At 42.3% G+C, this 18,503-nt stretch overlaps 1 protein-coding gene across 1 annotated transcript in view; it reads left to right on the forward strand.

Moving 5' to 3' along the window:
* Positions 1-18,503, forward strand: part of PALS1 (protein associated with LIN7 1, MAGUK p55 family member) — a 2,503,255-nt gene that overhangs the window by 1,812,166 nt on the left and 672,586 nt on the right. Inside the window, exon 11 of the mRNA XM_044074024.1 lies at positions 13,637-13,708. Coding sequence (XP_043929959.1) covers positions 13,637-13,708 — 72 coding nt within the window. The remainder of the gene's footprint in view (positions 1-13,636; positions 13,709-18,503) is intronic.

Raw genomic sequence — 18,503 nt, forward strand, 5'->3', positions numbered from 1 at the left:
ATTAAGGCTAAACTTGGAGATATTCCTTCCATGACGGAGAACAAAGATTTACAAGAGTTACTGAATTCTGCCACTGATGCGGAGAAGTTTTCATAATTACATACCGGATCGGTCGAGGCCCGGGTTAACAACGACCGCCACCAGTACTGTTAGCTAACAGGGTGCAGGTGGAAATTGGGCTACTGTTGGCCGAAGAAGAAGAGGGGGAAGGCATGCCCGAAGGCAGGAAGAGAGGAGGAAGGTTAGGAGTGCAGTACTGAGGGTAGGAACTTTGAATGTTGGCAGTATGACTGGCATAGGGAGAGAGATAGCTGATATGATGGAGAGAAGGAAGGTTGATATATTGTGTGTGCAAGAGACCAGATGGAAGGGAAGTAAGGCCAAGTGTATAGGAGGCGGGTTCAAATTGTTCTATCATGGTGTGGATGGCAGAAGAAATGGGGTAGGGGTTATCCTAAGGGAACAATATTCCAAGAGTGTTTTGGAGGTGAAGAGAGTGTCTGATAGTGATGTTTATGAAGCTTGAAATTGATGGTGTAATGATGAATGTTGTTAGTGCTTATGCTCCACAAGTTGGGTGTGCGATGGATGAGAAAGAAAAATTTTGGAGTGAGTTGGATGAAGTGGTGGTGAGTGTACCCAAGGGTGAGAGACTAGTGATTGGAGCAGACTTCAACGGGCATGTTGGTGAAGTGAACAGAGGGGATGAGGAAGTGATGGGGTAGGTATGGTGTTAAGGAGAGGGATGCAGAAGGTCTGATGATTGTGGATTTTACGAAAAGGATGGACATGGCTGTGGTGAATACGTATTTTAAGAAGAGGGAGGAGCATAGGGTGACGTACAAGAGTGGGGGAAGATGCACACAGGTGGATTATATCCTATGTTGGGAGGGCCAGTCTGAAGGAGATTGGAGACTGTAAAGTGGTGACTGGGGAAAGTTTAGTTAAGCAGCATAGAATGGTGGTCTGCAGGATGATGTTGGTGATCAAGAAGCAGAGGAGGAGTGTGAAAGCAGTGCCAAGGATTAAATGGTGGAAGTTAAAAAAGGGTGATTGTGAGGTGGAGTTCAGGGAAGAGTTAAGACAGGCACCGGGAGGCAATGAAGAGTTACCGAATAGCTGGGTAACTACAGCAGAGCTAGTAAGGGAGACTGCTAGGAAGGTGCTTGGTGTGACATCTGGACAGAGGAAGGAGGACAAGGAGACATGGTGGTGGAATGAGGAAGTACAGGAGAGTATACAGAGGAAGAGGCTGGCGAAGAAGAAGTGGGATTGTCAAAGAGATGAAGAAAGTAGACATGAGTATAAGGAGATGAGGCGCATGGCAAAGAGAGAGGTGGCGAAGGCTAAGGATAAGGCATATAGAAAGTTGTATGAGAGATTGGACACTAAAGAGAGAGAAAAGGACCTGTATCGATTGGCTAGACAGTGGGACAGAGCTGGGAAAGATGTGCAGCAGGTAAGGGTGATAAAGGACAGTGAGGGAAACGTACTCACAAGTGAGGAGAGTGTGTTGAGTAGATGGAAAGCGTACTTTGAAGGACTGATGAATGAAGAGAATGAGAGAGAAGGTTGGATGATGTGGGGATAGTGAATCAGGAAGTGAAGCAGATTAGCAAGGAGGAAGTAAGGACAGCTATGAAGAGGATGAAGAATGGAAAGGCTGTTGGCCCAGATGACGTACCAGTGGAAGCATGGAGGTGCTTAGGAGAAATGGCAGTGGAATTTTTAGCCAGATTGTTTAATGAAATTTTGGAAAGTCAGAGGATGCCTGAGGAGTGGAGAAAAAGTGTTTTGGTACCTATCTTTAAGAATAAGGGTGATGTTCAGAGCTGCAGTAATTACAGAGGGATAAAATTGATCAGTCACAGCTTGAAGTTATGGGAAAGAGTAGTGGAAGCTAGGTTAAGAAGGGAGGTGATGATTAGTAATCAGCAGTATGGTTTCATGCCAGGAAAGAGCACTACAGATGCAATATTTGCTCTGAGAGTGTTGTTGGAGAAATGCAGAGAAGGTCAGAAGGAATTGCATTGTGTCTTTGTGGACTTAGAGAAAGCATATGACAGGGTGCCTAGAGAGGAGTTGTGGTATTGTATGAGGAAGTCGGGAGTGGCAGAGAAGTATGTAAGAGTGGTACAGGATATGTACGAGGGTAGTGTGACATTGGTGAGGACTGCGGTGGGAGTGACGGATACGTGTAAGGTGGAGGTGGGATTACATCAAGGATCAGCTCTGAGCCCTTTCTTATTTGCAGTGGTGATGGACTGGTTGACAGATGAGATTAGACAGGAGCCCCTGTGGAATATGATTGCAGATGACATTGTGATATGTAGTGAGAGTAGGGACCAGGTTGTGGAGAACCTGGAGAGGTGGAGACATGCTTTAGAGAGGAGAGGAATGAAGGTCAGCAGGGCTAAAACAGAATATATGTGTGTAAATGAGAGGGAGGGTAGAGGAATGGTGAGGATGCAGGGAGTAGAGTTGGTAAAGGTGGATGAGTTTAAGTACTTGGGATCAACAGTTCAGAGTAATGGTGAGTGTGGAAGAGAGGTGAAGGAGAGTACAGGCAGGGTGGAATGGGTGGAGAGGAGTGTCAGGAGTGATTTGTGACAGACTGGTACCAATAAGAGTGAAAGGGAAGGTCTACAAGAGGGTAGTGAGACCAGCTATGTTATATGGGTTGGAGACGGTAGCATTGTCGAAAAGGCAGGAGTCAGAGCTGGATGTGGCAGAGTTATAGATGTTAAGATTTGCACTGGGTGTGACTAGGATGGCCAGGATAAGGAATCGGTATATTAGAGGGTCAGCTCAGGTTGGACAGTTTGGAGACAAAGCAAGAGAGGCGAGTTTGTGTTGGTTTTGGACATGTGCTGAGGAGGGATGCTGGGTATATTGGGAAAAGGATTCTAAGGATGGAACTGCCAGGTAAGAGGAAAAGAGGAAGGCCTAAGATGAGGTTTATGGATGTGGTGAGAGAGGACATGCAGGCGGTTGGTGTGAAAGAGCATGATGCAGAGGACAGGAAGAAATGGAAACAGATGATCCACTGTGGCGACCCCTAACGGGAACAGCCGAAAGAAGATGATGACTGAATTCTGCCACTTAAGTTAATAAGGATTCACTTCATTGTGGTTTTGACACTTAGGAGGCTTCCTGCAGAGCAGCAGCCACTGGTTCTGTAATTAGAAGGCATGCTTAGCTCAGGGAGCAGCCTCTTTCTGAACCTGTTAAGTCTAAATTGCTGGATGTTCCTTTGCACAAGGACAATCTTTTTGGTAATAAGGCTGAGGAGGTACTGAAGAAGTTGGAGGATAAAGCAAAATCTATGCAAGCTGTAAAAGATTTCCTTCAGGTTCAGCCTCCTCGGTTTAGTAGGCATTATCCTTCCAAGAATTGGTCTTTCCCTGATCCTGGTAAGCAGGGTCGCTCTAGGCCTATGGGTTTCAGATCTTCCAGAGGGCAGCCTTCTGCCCCTCAAAGGGCTAAGCAATGCCATTCTTCTTCTGCTAAATCGGGGAGTTCTAAGTCAGCTCCCCAAAGCAAACATTCTCAGTGACTCCGGCCTTCTTGTGCCTACCTCTGTGGGCCCTGGGTTTCCTTTGGGCAAAGGTTAGCCAGGTTCGCAGAGATATGGTCTACCATCACAGATGACAAATGGGTGCTCAATATAGTAAACCAAGGTTACAAGTTTTACTTTCACACCTTCCCTGTTTTACGAGGGTACCGAGACATACCCAGAACTCTCAGGTCAGAGGTAGAAACTCAGATTTCTTCTTTACTGACTATGGGGGCTATAGAGCCAGTTCTGCAAATCAGGCAGGCCTAGGTTTTTATTCAAGACTTTTTCTGGTACCCAAGAAAGGGGGCACCTGGTGCTCTATTCTGCATCAGTCTATTCTAAACACTTTTCTGGTGATTCCCAAATTCAAGATGCTCACCCTTCAACAGTTACTACCAATGCCTGGGCAAGGATTCATGGCTGGTAACTTTGGATCTAAAGGAGGTTTATCTGCATATCCCAATAAGGGAAAGTTGCAGGCAGTTTCTTCGCTTCAGTGCTGGGCAGCAACACTTTCAATTCTCAGCATTGTCCTTTGGCTTATTTACTGCTCCCAGAGTTTTTACCAAGTGCCTGGCTCCAGCCATTGCTTTTTACAGGCAGTGAAACATTCAGATTTATCCTTACCTGGACGACTGTCTTATTCAAGTAAACTCCCCAGAACAACTAGAAAAGGATTTTGATTTTGTGAAGAACACACTCACCTCTTTGGGTTACACTCTTAATGAAAAGAAGTCAAAGTTGGTTCCTACAAGGGAGATTGTTTTCCTGGGAGCGAGTCTGAATACAGCCTCCCTCAACAGAAGCAAGAAGATCTTTTGGCTTACTTCATGAACATGGCAAGCATGACCCAGCTCTCTGCAAGGCAATTCCTGCAAGCACTGGGCTTCATGGCTTCATGTATTTTGATAATCCCGTATGCGAGGCTGCATATGAGAAAACTTCAATGGTACCTCAAGAATCTTTGGTGTCCGCACACACAGGACTTAGACTTAATTCTTCCCCTGATTCCCTGTCTACAAACGGAGTTCCTCTGGTGGGTGACAGCATGTTCTCAGAACAAGGGTCTGCTTTTCCACTCACAGCCTGCCAGCCAGACTCTCACCACAGATGCCTCCAGTGTTGCATGGGGGAGTCATCTAGAAGGCAGGGGCATACAGGGGACTTGGAGCAACCACCAGATTCATCTGCACATAAACTTAAAAGAATTGATGGCAGTGCAGCAGGCCTTGCTGGCTTTCAAGGACCTACTCTACCCTAAGACACTGCTGATCGGGACAGACAATACCACAGTCATGTGGTACATCAACAAGCAAAGGGGGGACTCACTCTTACCCCTTGTGCAGACAAAGCATGAGACTATGGTCCATAGCAGCATCCATGGGCTTACATCTAATAGCCCAGTATCTCCCAGGGAGGCTAAACTCCTTGGCGGATCATTTGAGCAGACATGTTCTGGATCCTCATGAGTGGCAACTGAACAAGGACATTTTCCATCGCATCATTCATCATCGGGGCACCCCACAAGTGGATCTTTTCTCCTCTCACACCAATCATCTCCTTCCAACCTTCTGCGCCAGGGAGTTTCACAACAAAGCTTGGAGGGTGGATGCATTGTCCTTCCCATGGACACATCTCTGTTTATGCATTCCCTCCTCTGCCTCTTCTTCCCAGAGTGATGCTAAAGATAAGGGACGAGAAACCAAAGGCTATTCTGATAGCTCCAGATTGGGCCAGGCAGCATTGGTATCCCCTCCGTCGCAGCTTTTCACAGGCTCAGCCTTGGCATCTTCCACTGGTACCAGATCTGTTGGTTCAGGGAGGGGGAAAGTTCCTTCAGCCTCATCCTCAAACTCTGCATTTAACTGCCTGGATAATACTTTAAATCTTTCCCAACAGGTGGTTGAAGTTCTTCATGAGGCCAGGAGGCCTAGCACCAGAAAGTCCTATGCAGATAAATGGAAGAGATTTTGCTCTTAGATGCTGGCTAAAGGAGAAGACTTCTCATCCTTCTCTTTCCCTCTTTCTTGAGTACCTAGCAGGACTGCTTAATGGTGGACTTTCCTTTTCTTCAATCAGAATTCACGCTTCAACAATTTTGGCTCATTATTCTTTTGAGCAACCCATTTTGTCTCACCCCTTGATGAAACAGTTCCTGAGGGGAGCTAGTAATCTTAGACCTCACAGAAGAGCTCCTACTCCTGCTTGGGATCTTAATTTTGTCCTGGAATAACTTACTCTGCCTCCCTTTGAAGCAGCTGCCTCTGCAGATTTGAAGATGTTCTCCGTGTTTCACTGTTGCAGTCATTACATTTGGGTAATCTGCTGGCAGGTTGCCCTCAGTCGGCCTGAATAACAAAGTCTTGGGTCCTGCGTCGGTTGCTGTCTCCTCTTCCATGACGTCAGGTTGTCTGGTATAAAACATGCAGCCAACGCCATTTTCTTCAGTATTTCTTCCCCAGATGTCAGGTGCCCTCCAATGGGGAGCAAAAATATTTATGTATACATAAACAAACAGAAATATATGTAAATGCACTTTTAGCAACATAACCTTTACCTTCATCTAAAAGCAAATACACCACAAAGGCTTTAGTATATAGTGAATGAAAGAAAAGTTATAGAAAAGGGGAATGGCAGGTGGGTAACCCGGACTGCAACAGTGAATACACTCGAACATCTACATTTATGGTAAGTGTACACAACTGTACTACGTTCTTCATGTTTCACTGTTGCAGTCATTACATTTGGGTAGGATCCTAAAGCTATGGATGGGAGGATGGAACTAAATAGCATTAGTAGCGGCTATAAGGCCCTGCAGAACTGCAGTGGCAAATCCTGCCCTGGATTTGGAGAAGAGAGGCAAATGATAATGCTTTGTGAAGGTATGAACAAAGCTCCAAGTAGCAGCCTCTAGAATGTCTTTGGTTGGAACCCCTCTGAGAAAAGCTGTTGAGGCAGAGGCAGCCCTGGTGGAATGTGACCCGATTCCCTTGGGCACAGGTTTACCATGGTGCAAGTAGCAGAAACGAATGCAGTGGCTTATCCACTTAGAAATAGTATGCTTTGATATAACCTTCCCCTCTGACCCCCTGCAGCAAATGCTATCAGTAATTGCTCAGACTTCCTTAGAGATTTGGTCCTGATTTTAAGTAGAATCTTAGTTGTCTTTCGAAAATCTGAAACAGTTGGTTAGTTTTTCTCCTGAGGCTCAGGATAAAGCTATTTCAAAACAAACCATCTCTAAATGGACTGCTCATTGTATTCACTTTTGATACCTGCAGCATGGGAGGGTTCCCCCTCAGGGTATTGGGACCCATTCTACTAGAGCAGCCTCTACCTCTGCAACCTTTTTGAGAGGTGTGCTTGCTAAGGACATTCTAGAAAACAGCTACTTGGTCTTCTGTCCATACTTTCACAAAGCATTACAATCTGCCTTTGTTTTCTAAATCCTGGGCTGGTTTTGCCTCTGCAGATGTTTTTCGTGTTTCACTGTTGCAGTCATTACATTTGGGTTATCTGCTTGTAGGTTGCCCTCAGTCGGCCTGATTAACAAAGTCTTGGGTCCTGCATCGGTTGCTGTCCCTTCTTCCATGACATCAGGTCATCAGGGGTATAAAACATGCAGCCGACGCCATTACATCAGTCTTTCTTGCCATGTGGTGCCCAAAGCAGAAGCAGTTCACAAATGCCGGTCGGCCGACTCCTGAAATTTTCGTTTTCGAATTTCAGAACCGAAGTAAACTAAAGCCAAGTACCCCATTGGGGAAACTTTTTCTTGCTCTTTACCGATGTCAATAAAAGTTAATAATTGCATTACTTGTGGAAAGCAAATACCTCATAAAGATTTTCATTCGTACTGTATTCCTTGCCTAGGCCCTGACCACGAAGTACCTTGCTGTCGGTTTTGTGCTTTATTTAATTAGCGCACTATCTGTCGTCTGTATATTTTCGCCTCTAAATATTTCGGTTCTCTATTTAATTATCCAGAAATGCCGTCGGTTAGCCATCCGACTACTGGGATTCTGAAAAAACGCAAAGATAAAGACAGAGACAGGCTGCCGAGGTCCAAAACTGTCGACGCTTCTCCTAAGCCAGTCGCCAGTTCACCGGTACTCAGTGAAGTGCTTTCGCAGCCCCTGATTACCCGCTACTTCTGATTCGCAGGCCTCTACTGAGACCCATTCGGAGTCCGTTATGCCGCGAGATACTTCAACTATGGAACCCGCGGATGTCTCTACCTTGGATGGGTCCGGAGCCACTGTGTAGGCACCTGCTTCTGAGGGTGTATTCAGGCCTACGGACTTGCATATTAAATCGACGCCTCCTTCATTACTTAGGCCTAAATCTCGATCCATGTCTAAAAAAAAAGATGCCCAGGCCACATGCTCAGGCCTCTATGCCTAAAAAACAAATGATAAGAATGGCTGAAAATCTAATAACTCTAATCAGGGGTAGCCAACTCCCCCTTCTAAGAGGCCTAGGACTGAAGTTGATTATGAATCTTCTGATCAGGATTCTGTTTTTTCTGACTCTTCTGATGATCTGGATTTGCCCTTACCTACTTATGAGGATTCTGATGCAGAGAACTCTATTCCCTCTGCTTCCCCTCCTGAGGATTTTTCTTTTGGTCAAACCTTACATATACTCTAAGGGAGCATTTCCACTGGGAAAGCCAGGATTTTTCTGATTCAAAAAAGAGGCTTCGGTATTTCCTTCTCCTACCTCAGCATAGGCCTTTAGCTATTCCTCCTGTACTAGGCATTGTTGATGATGCTTTCTCAGAATCTAGTTTTGCCCCTGATTCCCTGCCTCCTGCTCCCAGAAAACCTGACAGATAATACAGGATCCCCGAGTCCTACAAGTTCCTTTTCAAAAATCCTTTTGCAGAACCAGAGACTATTTCACAGGGGCCCAAGGGCATTAAGGCTTCTACTGCTAAAAATCCTACCCCTTCTGATAGAGACGCCAGGCTCTGGATAGATGGGGTAAGAAGGTTTACACTTCTGCAACCTTGGCCATTAAGGCTTTAAACTGCCAGTTTCATATGTTAAAATATCAGCAACATGTTAATGGACTGCTTAAACAGAAAATTATTTTGATTCCTGACTCTGGAAAATAAAGAATTACAGGATTTAATGCATTCTGCCGAACAAGTTGGAAAACATACTTTGCAATGTGGTTTTGATTAATTAGAGGCCTCTTGCAGGGCTGCTGTTACTGGGTTTGTGCTCAGAAGGCATGCTTGGCTTAAAGAGCAATCTTTGCCTGATCATGTTAAAGCTAAATTGTTGGATGCTCCTTTAAATCAGGACCACCTGTTTGGCAACAAGGCTGAGGAAGTTCTTAAAAAGATGGAAGATAAAGCTAAATCTATGCAAACTGTTAAAGGTTTTTTTACAAGTTCAGCCTCCTAGATTTAGTAGGAACTGACCCTCTAAGAATTGGTTCTTTCCAGGTCTTCTCAAGCCAAACCCAGACGCAGCAAAAACCCCAGGTTTCAGTCCCAGGGGACTCACAGAACTAAGCAGTGGGGGGCCTCCACTTTCAAGTCTGGGAATAATGACCCCCCCCCATGGTAAACTGTGTCTCCATGACTTCCTTTTAAAATTTCCAAACACTTGTCACCTGACTGCCCCTTTGGGTGGAATGATTGCTCTTTATGCAAAGAATTGGGAACTCATTACCCAGGACAAATGGGTTTTAAATATAATGTCCCAGGGATATAGATTTCACTTCCACACATTGCCAGCACCAAGTGGGTGGCTGGACCTACCCCCAAATCAGTGGGCAGAGGCCCAAAAACAAGTACGTTCTCTCAGGCATGGGGGCTATTCAGCTGGTACCAGAAGAGGAAAAGGGACAAGGTTTCTACTCCAGACTTTTCCTGGTACCCAGAAAAGACAATTCATGGTGTCCTATCCTGGACCTGTCTAATCTAAACATCTTTTTGGAGATTCCAAAATTCAAGATGCTGAATCTTCACCAATTACTTCCTATGCTAGGCAAAGATGCCTGGTTGGCAACACTAGATTTAAAAGAAGCATACCTGCACATCCCAATCAGGGAATCTTGCAGAGGATACCTATGCTTCAAAGCAGGCTACATGCACTATCAGTTCTCTGCACTGCTCTTTGGCTTATCTACTTTGCCCAGGGTATTCACAAAGTGCCTAGCTCCAGTTATTGCATTTTGCAGGCAAAGAAATATTCAAATATACCCATACCTGGACGATTGTCCAATTCAGGCAGAAAGCTGGACATACTTTTGAATCATCTGGCCTTTGTAAAAAGGGTTCTAACTTGTCTGAGGAACACCATAAACAAAAAGAGATCACACCTGGTACCCTGTCAACAAATTATATTCCTGGGAGCAAGCTTGAATACAACTTCCAAGATGGCTTACCTCACGCCAGAAAAGCAAATTCATTTGACAACCTACTTCAAACAAGTGGCCACAAAAACTCTGCTATCTGCAAGACAAATACTGCAAGCCTTGGGGTTCATGGCCACCTGCATTCTTCTAATTCTGTATGCAAGACTGCATATGAGGAAACTACAGTGGTATCTAAAAAGCCTATGGTGGTGTCAACATTCTCAAGACCTAGAAAGAATGATTCCTATCATACCTTGCCTACGCCTAGAGTTCCTTTGGTGGGCAGAGGCCTGCCACCAAAACAAGGGACTACCTTTCACACCACCCCCTGCCACCCAAACCCTAACAACAGATGCATCAGACTGTGCATGGGGGGCTCACCTGGCAGGGAAGTGCATTCAGGGCAAATGGAACCCAAGTCAAATGCACCTGCATATCAATCAAAAAGAAATGTTAGCTGTGTAGAATGTTCTGACAGCCTTCATGGACCACATTCTTTCAGGACAACTAATGGTAAAGACGGACAACACTGTTATGGGGTACATAAACAAGCATGGGGGGTACACATTCTTACCCCCTCTGCAGACTAGCCATGGCATTGTGGAACACAGCCTTGAGCTACCAAGTGCACCTAGAAGCTCAATTCCTGCCAGGAAGATTAAATACACTGGCAGACGGACTAAGCAGAAAGCTCATGGACCCACACGAGTGGAAACTGGAACCAAGGATTTTCAACATGTTGACAGGCAAATGGGGTGCCCAGATACAGATCTGTTTGCCTCTCCCCAGAACTACCAGTTGGACAAATTTTGCACAAGGACTCCCCACAAACAAGCCTGGAAAGTGGATGCTCTGTCCTTCAGCTGGAAAATCCTATCAGTCTGTGCCTTCCCCCCTCTGCCTCGGCTCTCCAAAGTACTAATAAAAATCAAAGAGGACAAACCAAGAATGATTTTGATTGCTCCAGACTGGCCACACCAACACCGGTACCCCCTCCTGTGCAGTATGTCATGGTTATCGCCTTGGCACCTGCCTCAGACTCCTTCCCTGCTGTCTCAACAGGAGAACCAGATTCTACACCCTCAGCTTCCAACACTGAACCTTGCAGCCTGGCTAATTACTTAATCTCTCCTTTACCATCCCTCAGCAAACCTGTGATGGATATCATTTTAGAGGCAAAGAGGCCTAGTACTAGAAAATCTTATGCTGAAAAATGGAAAAAGATTCTGTGCTTGGAACCAATCTCAAGGGATGAGCACAGCAGCGCCTAATTTACCTCAGATTTTACAATACTTAACTGAGATGCTTCACAAGGGCCTGTATTTTTCCTCCATTAAAATCCATGCCTCAGCCATTTCAGCTCATTATAACACAGAACCTCACCTCTTCTCTCATCCACTGCTCAAGCAGTTCCTCAGAGGGGCCAAAAATTTGAGACCACCCAGGAGAGCTCCAACCCCAGCCTGGGACCTTAACTTTGTCTTGGAGAAACTCACTCTACCCCCTTTCGAGCCAGCTGCTACTGCAGACTTCAAATTTCTTTCTTGGAAAACAGCTTTACTTTTTGCAATCACTTCAGCTAGAAAGGTATCTGAATTACAGGCCCTTATGGCAGTGGAGCCTTTCATCATCTTTCATGCAGACAGGGTGTCCCTCAGAACCAGTCCATCCTTCATGCCCAAGGTGGTATTCATTGTGGCTCTTAATCAGTCCATTTATTTTCCTACCTTCTTCCCTAATCCACAGAATAAAGGGGAACGGATACTGCATTCCTTAGATGTGCACAGACAACTTAGTTGCTTCTTGGACAGGACTAAATCTCAAAAGAAATCTGAACAACTGCTGGTTGAATTTGCTGCAGGGGCAGAGGGGAAGGCTATTTCAAAGCAAACCATTTATAAATGGATAAGCCATTGCATTCATTTCTGCTGTAAGCACCATGGAAAACATATGCCCCAGGGGATCAGACCTCACTCCACCAGGGCTACATCTAGCTCTACAGCCTTTCTCAGAGGCGTCCATCCCAGGGACATCCTAGAAGCTGCTACCTGGAGTTCTGTACATACTTTCACCAAGCATCATCATTTGCCAATTTTCTCTAAATCCAGAACTGGCTTTGCCACTGCAGTCTTGCAGGGCCTTATAGCTGGCCCTAATGCTATCTTAATTCCTCCTCCCAACCATAGCTTTGGGAATCTACCCAAATGTAATGATTGCAGCAGTGAAACATGAACATAGTACAGTTGTGTACACTTACCATAAATGTAGATGTTCGAGTGTATTCACTGTTGCAATTCTGGTTACCCTCCCTCCAGCACCCTAACTTCTTTTGGCTATACCTCTACTTTCCTTTACTATGCTTAAAAGCCTTTTTGGTGTATTTGCTTTTTTGTTGGAGGTATATCTTTGTGCTTTTATGTTTAATTGCTTCCCATTAGGGGGGCACCTGACATCTGGGGCAAGAAAAACTGATGTAATGGCGTCAGCTTCATGTTGTATACCCCTGATGACCTGACGTCGTGGAAGAAGGGACAGCAACCGACGCTGGACCCAAGACTTTGTTAATCAGGCCGACTAAGGGCAACCTGCAAGCAGATAACCCAAATGTAATGACTGCAACAGTGAATACACTTGAACATCTACATTTATGGAAAGTGTACACAACTGTACTTTTTGCAGGGCCTTCTTACCAACCCTTAATATGTGATCCTTCATCCACCATTAGTCTTTTTCCTGGGCTTTGGGAATCAACCCATATGTGAGGACTGCAACAGTGAATACACTCGAGCATCTACATTTATGGTAAGTGTACACAACTGTACTATATAAGCCATGTATTCTACTGTCTGTGTTCTGGATTTGAAGGAAAAGCTGAGTAGACACGAAGGCTATACCCCAAGTATTCCACCAGCTGTAGAGATCCCTCTTGAGAATCTTCTTATGTGATGAGTATTCACATAGCTGCTAAGACTGAAAGACAGGAGCACTGCAATCTGCACCTGCTCTTCTGTTATATCACTTTGGTTGATTTGTTTTATTTTCATTGTTATTTTACTTTATAATGATTTTCTGCTTCCTTATTTTCTCCATTTTCATTTTATTTATTTTATTATTGTTTCATTGTCTGCTGATTTGTTATCTAGCAATCATGAAAGAAGTGAAAAAATGCTGAATAACAATCCTGTTTGTCTAGTGTAGGGACTAAAACTGACTAGATGCAAAGCCTGTGCAACTGCTTTACACTGTTATTAGGAAGACTACCAACAGGAATTTTGTTTAATTCCAGTTAGTGTGCATGTACTTACTTGAAGATTAACTTTCATAGTGATTGTCTGAACTACTTTTTGTCTTGCATGAAAATGTGTAGCGTGCATAAAAAAAAATGGTGCATCAGATCATAAAGTGCAGATTTTTGTTAGTGATCCTTGGTTCTTGTTTTCAGTTATTTTCTTGAAACCAGTTCTCTGTGATTAATTTTAAGAGTGTAAGAAACAGAGGGAAATGTGCACTTTTAACCACTGCACAAAAAAGCAGTATGTATGGATTTAGTTGATAGGCACTTGCACATACCTGAAGTACTTTTTGGAGAAACCATTGATACCAAGTAGGCATAAAGAGATGTTGAATTTGAATATGGCTGTTATTAAACTACTTTGAAGTCTGTGTAATTCGATAAAATGTGCAATGCTTTAAAATGTTTTGTAGGTAAACTCTGGTGTGCAAAAAAGAACAAAAAGAAGCGGAAGAAGGTGCTATACAATGCAAATAAAAATGATGGTAAGCTTTGACACTTTTACCTTCTGACTTTTATGTACAAGTCCAGTATATTTGCTTAATGATTCATTGCAGCCTTCTGCATTATTTCTAGTGCCGTTTGTATTGGATTTGCACATTATTTTATTGTACTAGACACACTGCATATGCTAGTGTGGTACAAGCATCATGGGGTAACTGTAATGGTGTTTAGTCATGTATTTTGTTTGGTTTGGGTGCACTGAATAACAGATATCCACTTTCAGACAGAGAACTACAGACCTAGAAGAGTACGTAGTGGATGGAACACCACAATGACATTCCGAAATCAGTGAAAAGACAGGCTTTGTTAAGCACCTTTCAGATGTTAGGAAGGTTCTTGACATCTTTAACACTCAACAGGTCTTGCATTAGCATGCATTTTCTGAAGGATATGAAGTCTGAAACTCAAATGTATGTTATTTTTTAGTGATTTCACTCTTCATTGATTTGTCAGAAAACCACCAATTTCATGAGGGAGCAGACCAAAAATGTGAGGCCATAATCTGGATATACTGCATAAATCCCTCAGTGCCATTAAACACTAGTTTCTCAACAGTCAGCAGTCACAACAGAAGAGCATCAGGAAGTTGTTAAATGAAATTAAACACTTCATTCAGACATTTTTTTTGTTAGTCTGAATGAAGTGTTCATTGGATTCCCTATGCTGTTTTTTGTGGATGCCTTCTGTGTAGCAGTAGTTAGTGTGTTGTGGCTTTGTAAGCTGAAGAACTCTTAAACAAAAAAATCTTTATTAAATTTTCATGTATGATACAGACAAACTTACATTTATATAAATAAAAATAAACCATAACACAATTTCTGTTGCAAACATTATACCTTACAAACCTTACCAAAATTAACTATAGCTGCAAACATTATACATCACTTTTAATATATCCAGTCACTGGTAGTCAACCATTACATAGCTAACTCAAATCCTGCCTTCTTTTAAACCTTGTACCGCCTCTGCATGTATTGATCCCACATTTCCCATTTTTTCCTATGTAATTTGATCCTACCGTCTTCCAAACATCCCAGTTCCAGTTGCTTTATCTTAGTTACTATCTTCATTAATTCTAATAAAGTTGGTTTAGACTCTGATTTCCATTTTCTAGTAGTTGCTTTTTTGCCAGTCATCATAATTAGACTCAGTAAGGCTTTACTATGTCTAAACAATTCTGATTCTGTATCATAGCTCAAAAAAAATAATTTCTCTAGTTACTCCAACTTGTGCACCGGGAGACGTACATGTATCCCCCCATTGTTTCATTGTGAATTGCTTATCCAGTCTCTTTTCCAAATCCTTCCTAACCTAATCTGATTGATTCTTATAGGTATTCTGCAATATTTTATATACTATGCTAATTATTCTTTTCTTAATGGCAACTTCTGTTCTAGAGTCTACAAAAAAAAAAAAATACTCTACCAGTGCTGCTTTTTCGTTTAGGACACCATATTTCTTTCTTTTTGCCTTCCATATCAAGGACTGATATCAGAGTGTAGGCAATCTTCAAGCTGCAGTCCAAATAAGTTCTTGGCATCTTCCCATTCTATTACCTTTCCTTCTCTAGTTAATACTCCCAATACTTTGGTTCCTTTGCCAATTTTCTGCAATATATTCTTGCCCCCCCTTACCTTTTTATCTGAATCCCTAATTGCAGTCATCCTTATCGGCAGAATCTCCTTTCCCATTTTGTCTTAGTTCTTAGAATACCTTCTGCTGCTTTATGAATATACTATTCAGTATAATTATTATTGTTCTCCTTGAAGGTCTGCATCCAAAATCCTAGTCTCTTCATGTTACTTGACCTTCCCCCCGTTTCTTCATCATCTCTGTCCATTTTGAATTATATGTTTCAGCTACTTGTGCTGTGTATAAGTGTTTTAACTGTGTTGCTCTGAAATACTCTTTCAACTCTGGTAGTCCCAATCCGCCCTGTTCTACTGGAAGAATAAGCTTATCCACTTGACTCTTACTGTCTTCCCCTCCCAATTAAAATCCTTCAGCTCTTCATAGGATCATATGAAGTTACTAGGCCATTGGCCCTGAGCCCTTTACAGTCCTACCCAAGAATTTAGCCCGTGTTCCAACAAGTCAACACCCTATGCCACTGTCCAGCAGGGATATAGGGGAATCCCTGTGGTGTATTTTCTGTTCCCCATCCAGTTATCCAGGTTGCGCTTAAAAAGGTTTAATGAGGTACTCTGCTTTACCTGGAGAGGGAGTCTATTCCACAAAAGGGGGAGTCTCTGGGACACGAATCTGTCCCGCCAACAAGTCCACTTTATTAATTACTATCCGTAACTACTTCTCTGGTTGCCTGACCTGTGTATAAAACTAAAGGGACAAAAAACATTTTAACTGCTTATATCTTACTATCGATATCCATATAACAGAACTTAGATTTTCACAGTTTTTGTAGTATCTTTTGTTTAGTCTCTTCCCACATATCCTTAGCTGCCGCACCGGTATCATTTTTAATCCATACTCCTAAGTACTTCATTTTATCATATCCTCATAAGTATGGATATTGCTGAACCAATTCATATGTGGGTACATAGTTTACCGCTATTGCTTTTGTTTTAGCTTCATTAATTTTGTATCCTGAAAAGGTTTTAAACTGTCTTAGTATGTTCGACAGCACTGTAATGCCCCTTTCTGGTTTTGTCAGGTATAAAATAATGTCATCTGCAAAGAGGGGCAGCTTTTCTTGACTACCGTATCAGTTGTATCCTTGAATTTCTGAGTCCCTTATTTTCTTCGCCAGTGATTCTAAGTATAATGTAAATAAACGGGGGAGAGAGGACACTCCTGTCTGGTTCCTGTGGTCAAGCAGAGATCATCAGAGAGGACCCCACCCACTCTAATTTTCACCTCCAGTTCCTCATATATCCTTCTAATCAACCTTATAATATTGTCAGGGAATGCAAATGCTTCCATTGCTCTGCTCATAAAGTCCCAGGTTAATCTGTCGAATGCTTTCTCTGCATCGAGACCTACCAACAACAGTGGTATTTTCTTACATTCTGCTTCCCTCTGGATCATCACTATTCTGTTAATTTTGTCAAATGTCTGCCCCCACTCTACAAACCACATTGATGCATATCAATCAATTTTGGCATTACATTTGCCATTCTTTTAGCTATTGTAGACATAAGCACTTTATAATCATGATTTAGTATTGAAATGGGCCTGTATGAAGCTGGATCTGATGGATCTTTACATTGTTTAGGTATTACAGCTACTACCGCTGTCTTCTAGGACGTTGGTACTTCTCCTGTTAAAATGCTGTTAAGCAAAACCTTCCAGATCTTTCTCAGTTTTCTCTCTCCTAGCTTCCAAACGAATACCAACTATTCCTGGGGACTTACCTGTAGATTAGTTATATAGCACCATTTTTATCGTATCTCCTCCTGTCTTAACTGTTAATAATTCAGCCTCCTGTACCTCTAACTGTGGCATGTTTAATATTTCTATATGCGTTATACAGACTTTCATAGAATTTTCAAAATATTTCTAATACCTATACAGGACCCCTTGTTATCTTCCTTGTTATAGACTCCGTAAGCTTGGTGACAGCCCTTTCTACTTTCTGTTGCCTGAGTCTTTGTGCTAAATGTTTTTGCACTCTAGAGTTATCAAAAAAAGCAGTTTTTTTAAACTCATGTATATTAGTGAGGTAATTGCTTATTTTCTGTTTAGCATTCTACACTTGCTCCTCCTCTTATGTGAGATTCCCTCTATTTTGCAATACTTTAACATTTGTCAGTCCCGCTACATAATTCTTATTTGTTAATCATATCTCCCTTTCTTTTATTTCCATCCTAATTGTAAATTCCACTTTAATTTTATCCCACTCCCTAGCTATATTTTCACAAGAAATTTCTACTTTCTCTAATATATCCTGAATAATTTCCACTGTCCATTCCTTAAATTCCTCTCTTTTTCAACAAATAGGTGGGAAAGTGAAATACCAGTGTCTCATTTTTATTTCATTACCCTGTGTTCTTATTTTAGTTATTTATGCATGATCTGAAATGGGTATTGGGTGTATGTCAAAATCTTCAATTCAATGTGCATATTCCTGTGAAATGTAATTCTGTGTAGCCTAGCCCAGTTTTTGCATCTTGGAGAATTCAGTCCAGACTTCTAGTACTGAATTCAAATCTCCCATACCAAATATTTTCATAAATATTTTTTAAAAATCTACCCTCCTTTGTTATATTTTCCCATCTGGGGCCCCCAGAAACGGCTTCACTGTTGCAAATCAAATTCCACTCCCCACTTTTAAGTAATGTTCCTTGCTGAAAACTGATTATTTCTCCCATAATTTTCTTAAGCTCCATTATAGCAGATTTCGGTGGAATATAAATGCATGCCAGGGTAATCCTCCTCTCTTGCCAGTAAGCCTCTTAGTACTACAAATCTGCCATTTTCTTCTATATTTTTTCTATTACTATTGGAGCTTCTCCTGCAATTAATATAGGTACTCCTCTCATCTTTTCCCCCAGGTATTCTGCTGAATAACCATCCTGAAAATATTTCTTTATCAAATTCACATGTTCAGTGCTTTCCAAGTGTCTCCTGGGGCGTAGCTATTTGCACTCTACTTTTTTTAAATATATTTCACCATTTATTTTTTGTATTTGTCTGAGACCATTAACATTTAAAGACATTATATAAATAATCATATTCTTGAAGGATTATTACTCCCACTATATATATATATATATATATATATATATATATATATATATATATATATATATATATGCA

The sequence above is a fragment of the Protopterus annectens genome, chromosome 6.part0, assembly GCF_019279795.1.
Source record: "Protopterus annectens isolate FY-2018-M chromosome 6.part0, PAN1.0, whole genome shotgun sequence".
NCBI classification, from domain to species: Eukaryota; Metazoa; Chordata; order Ceratodontiformes; family Protopteridae; genus Protopterus; species Protopterus annectens.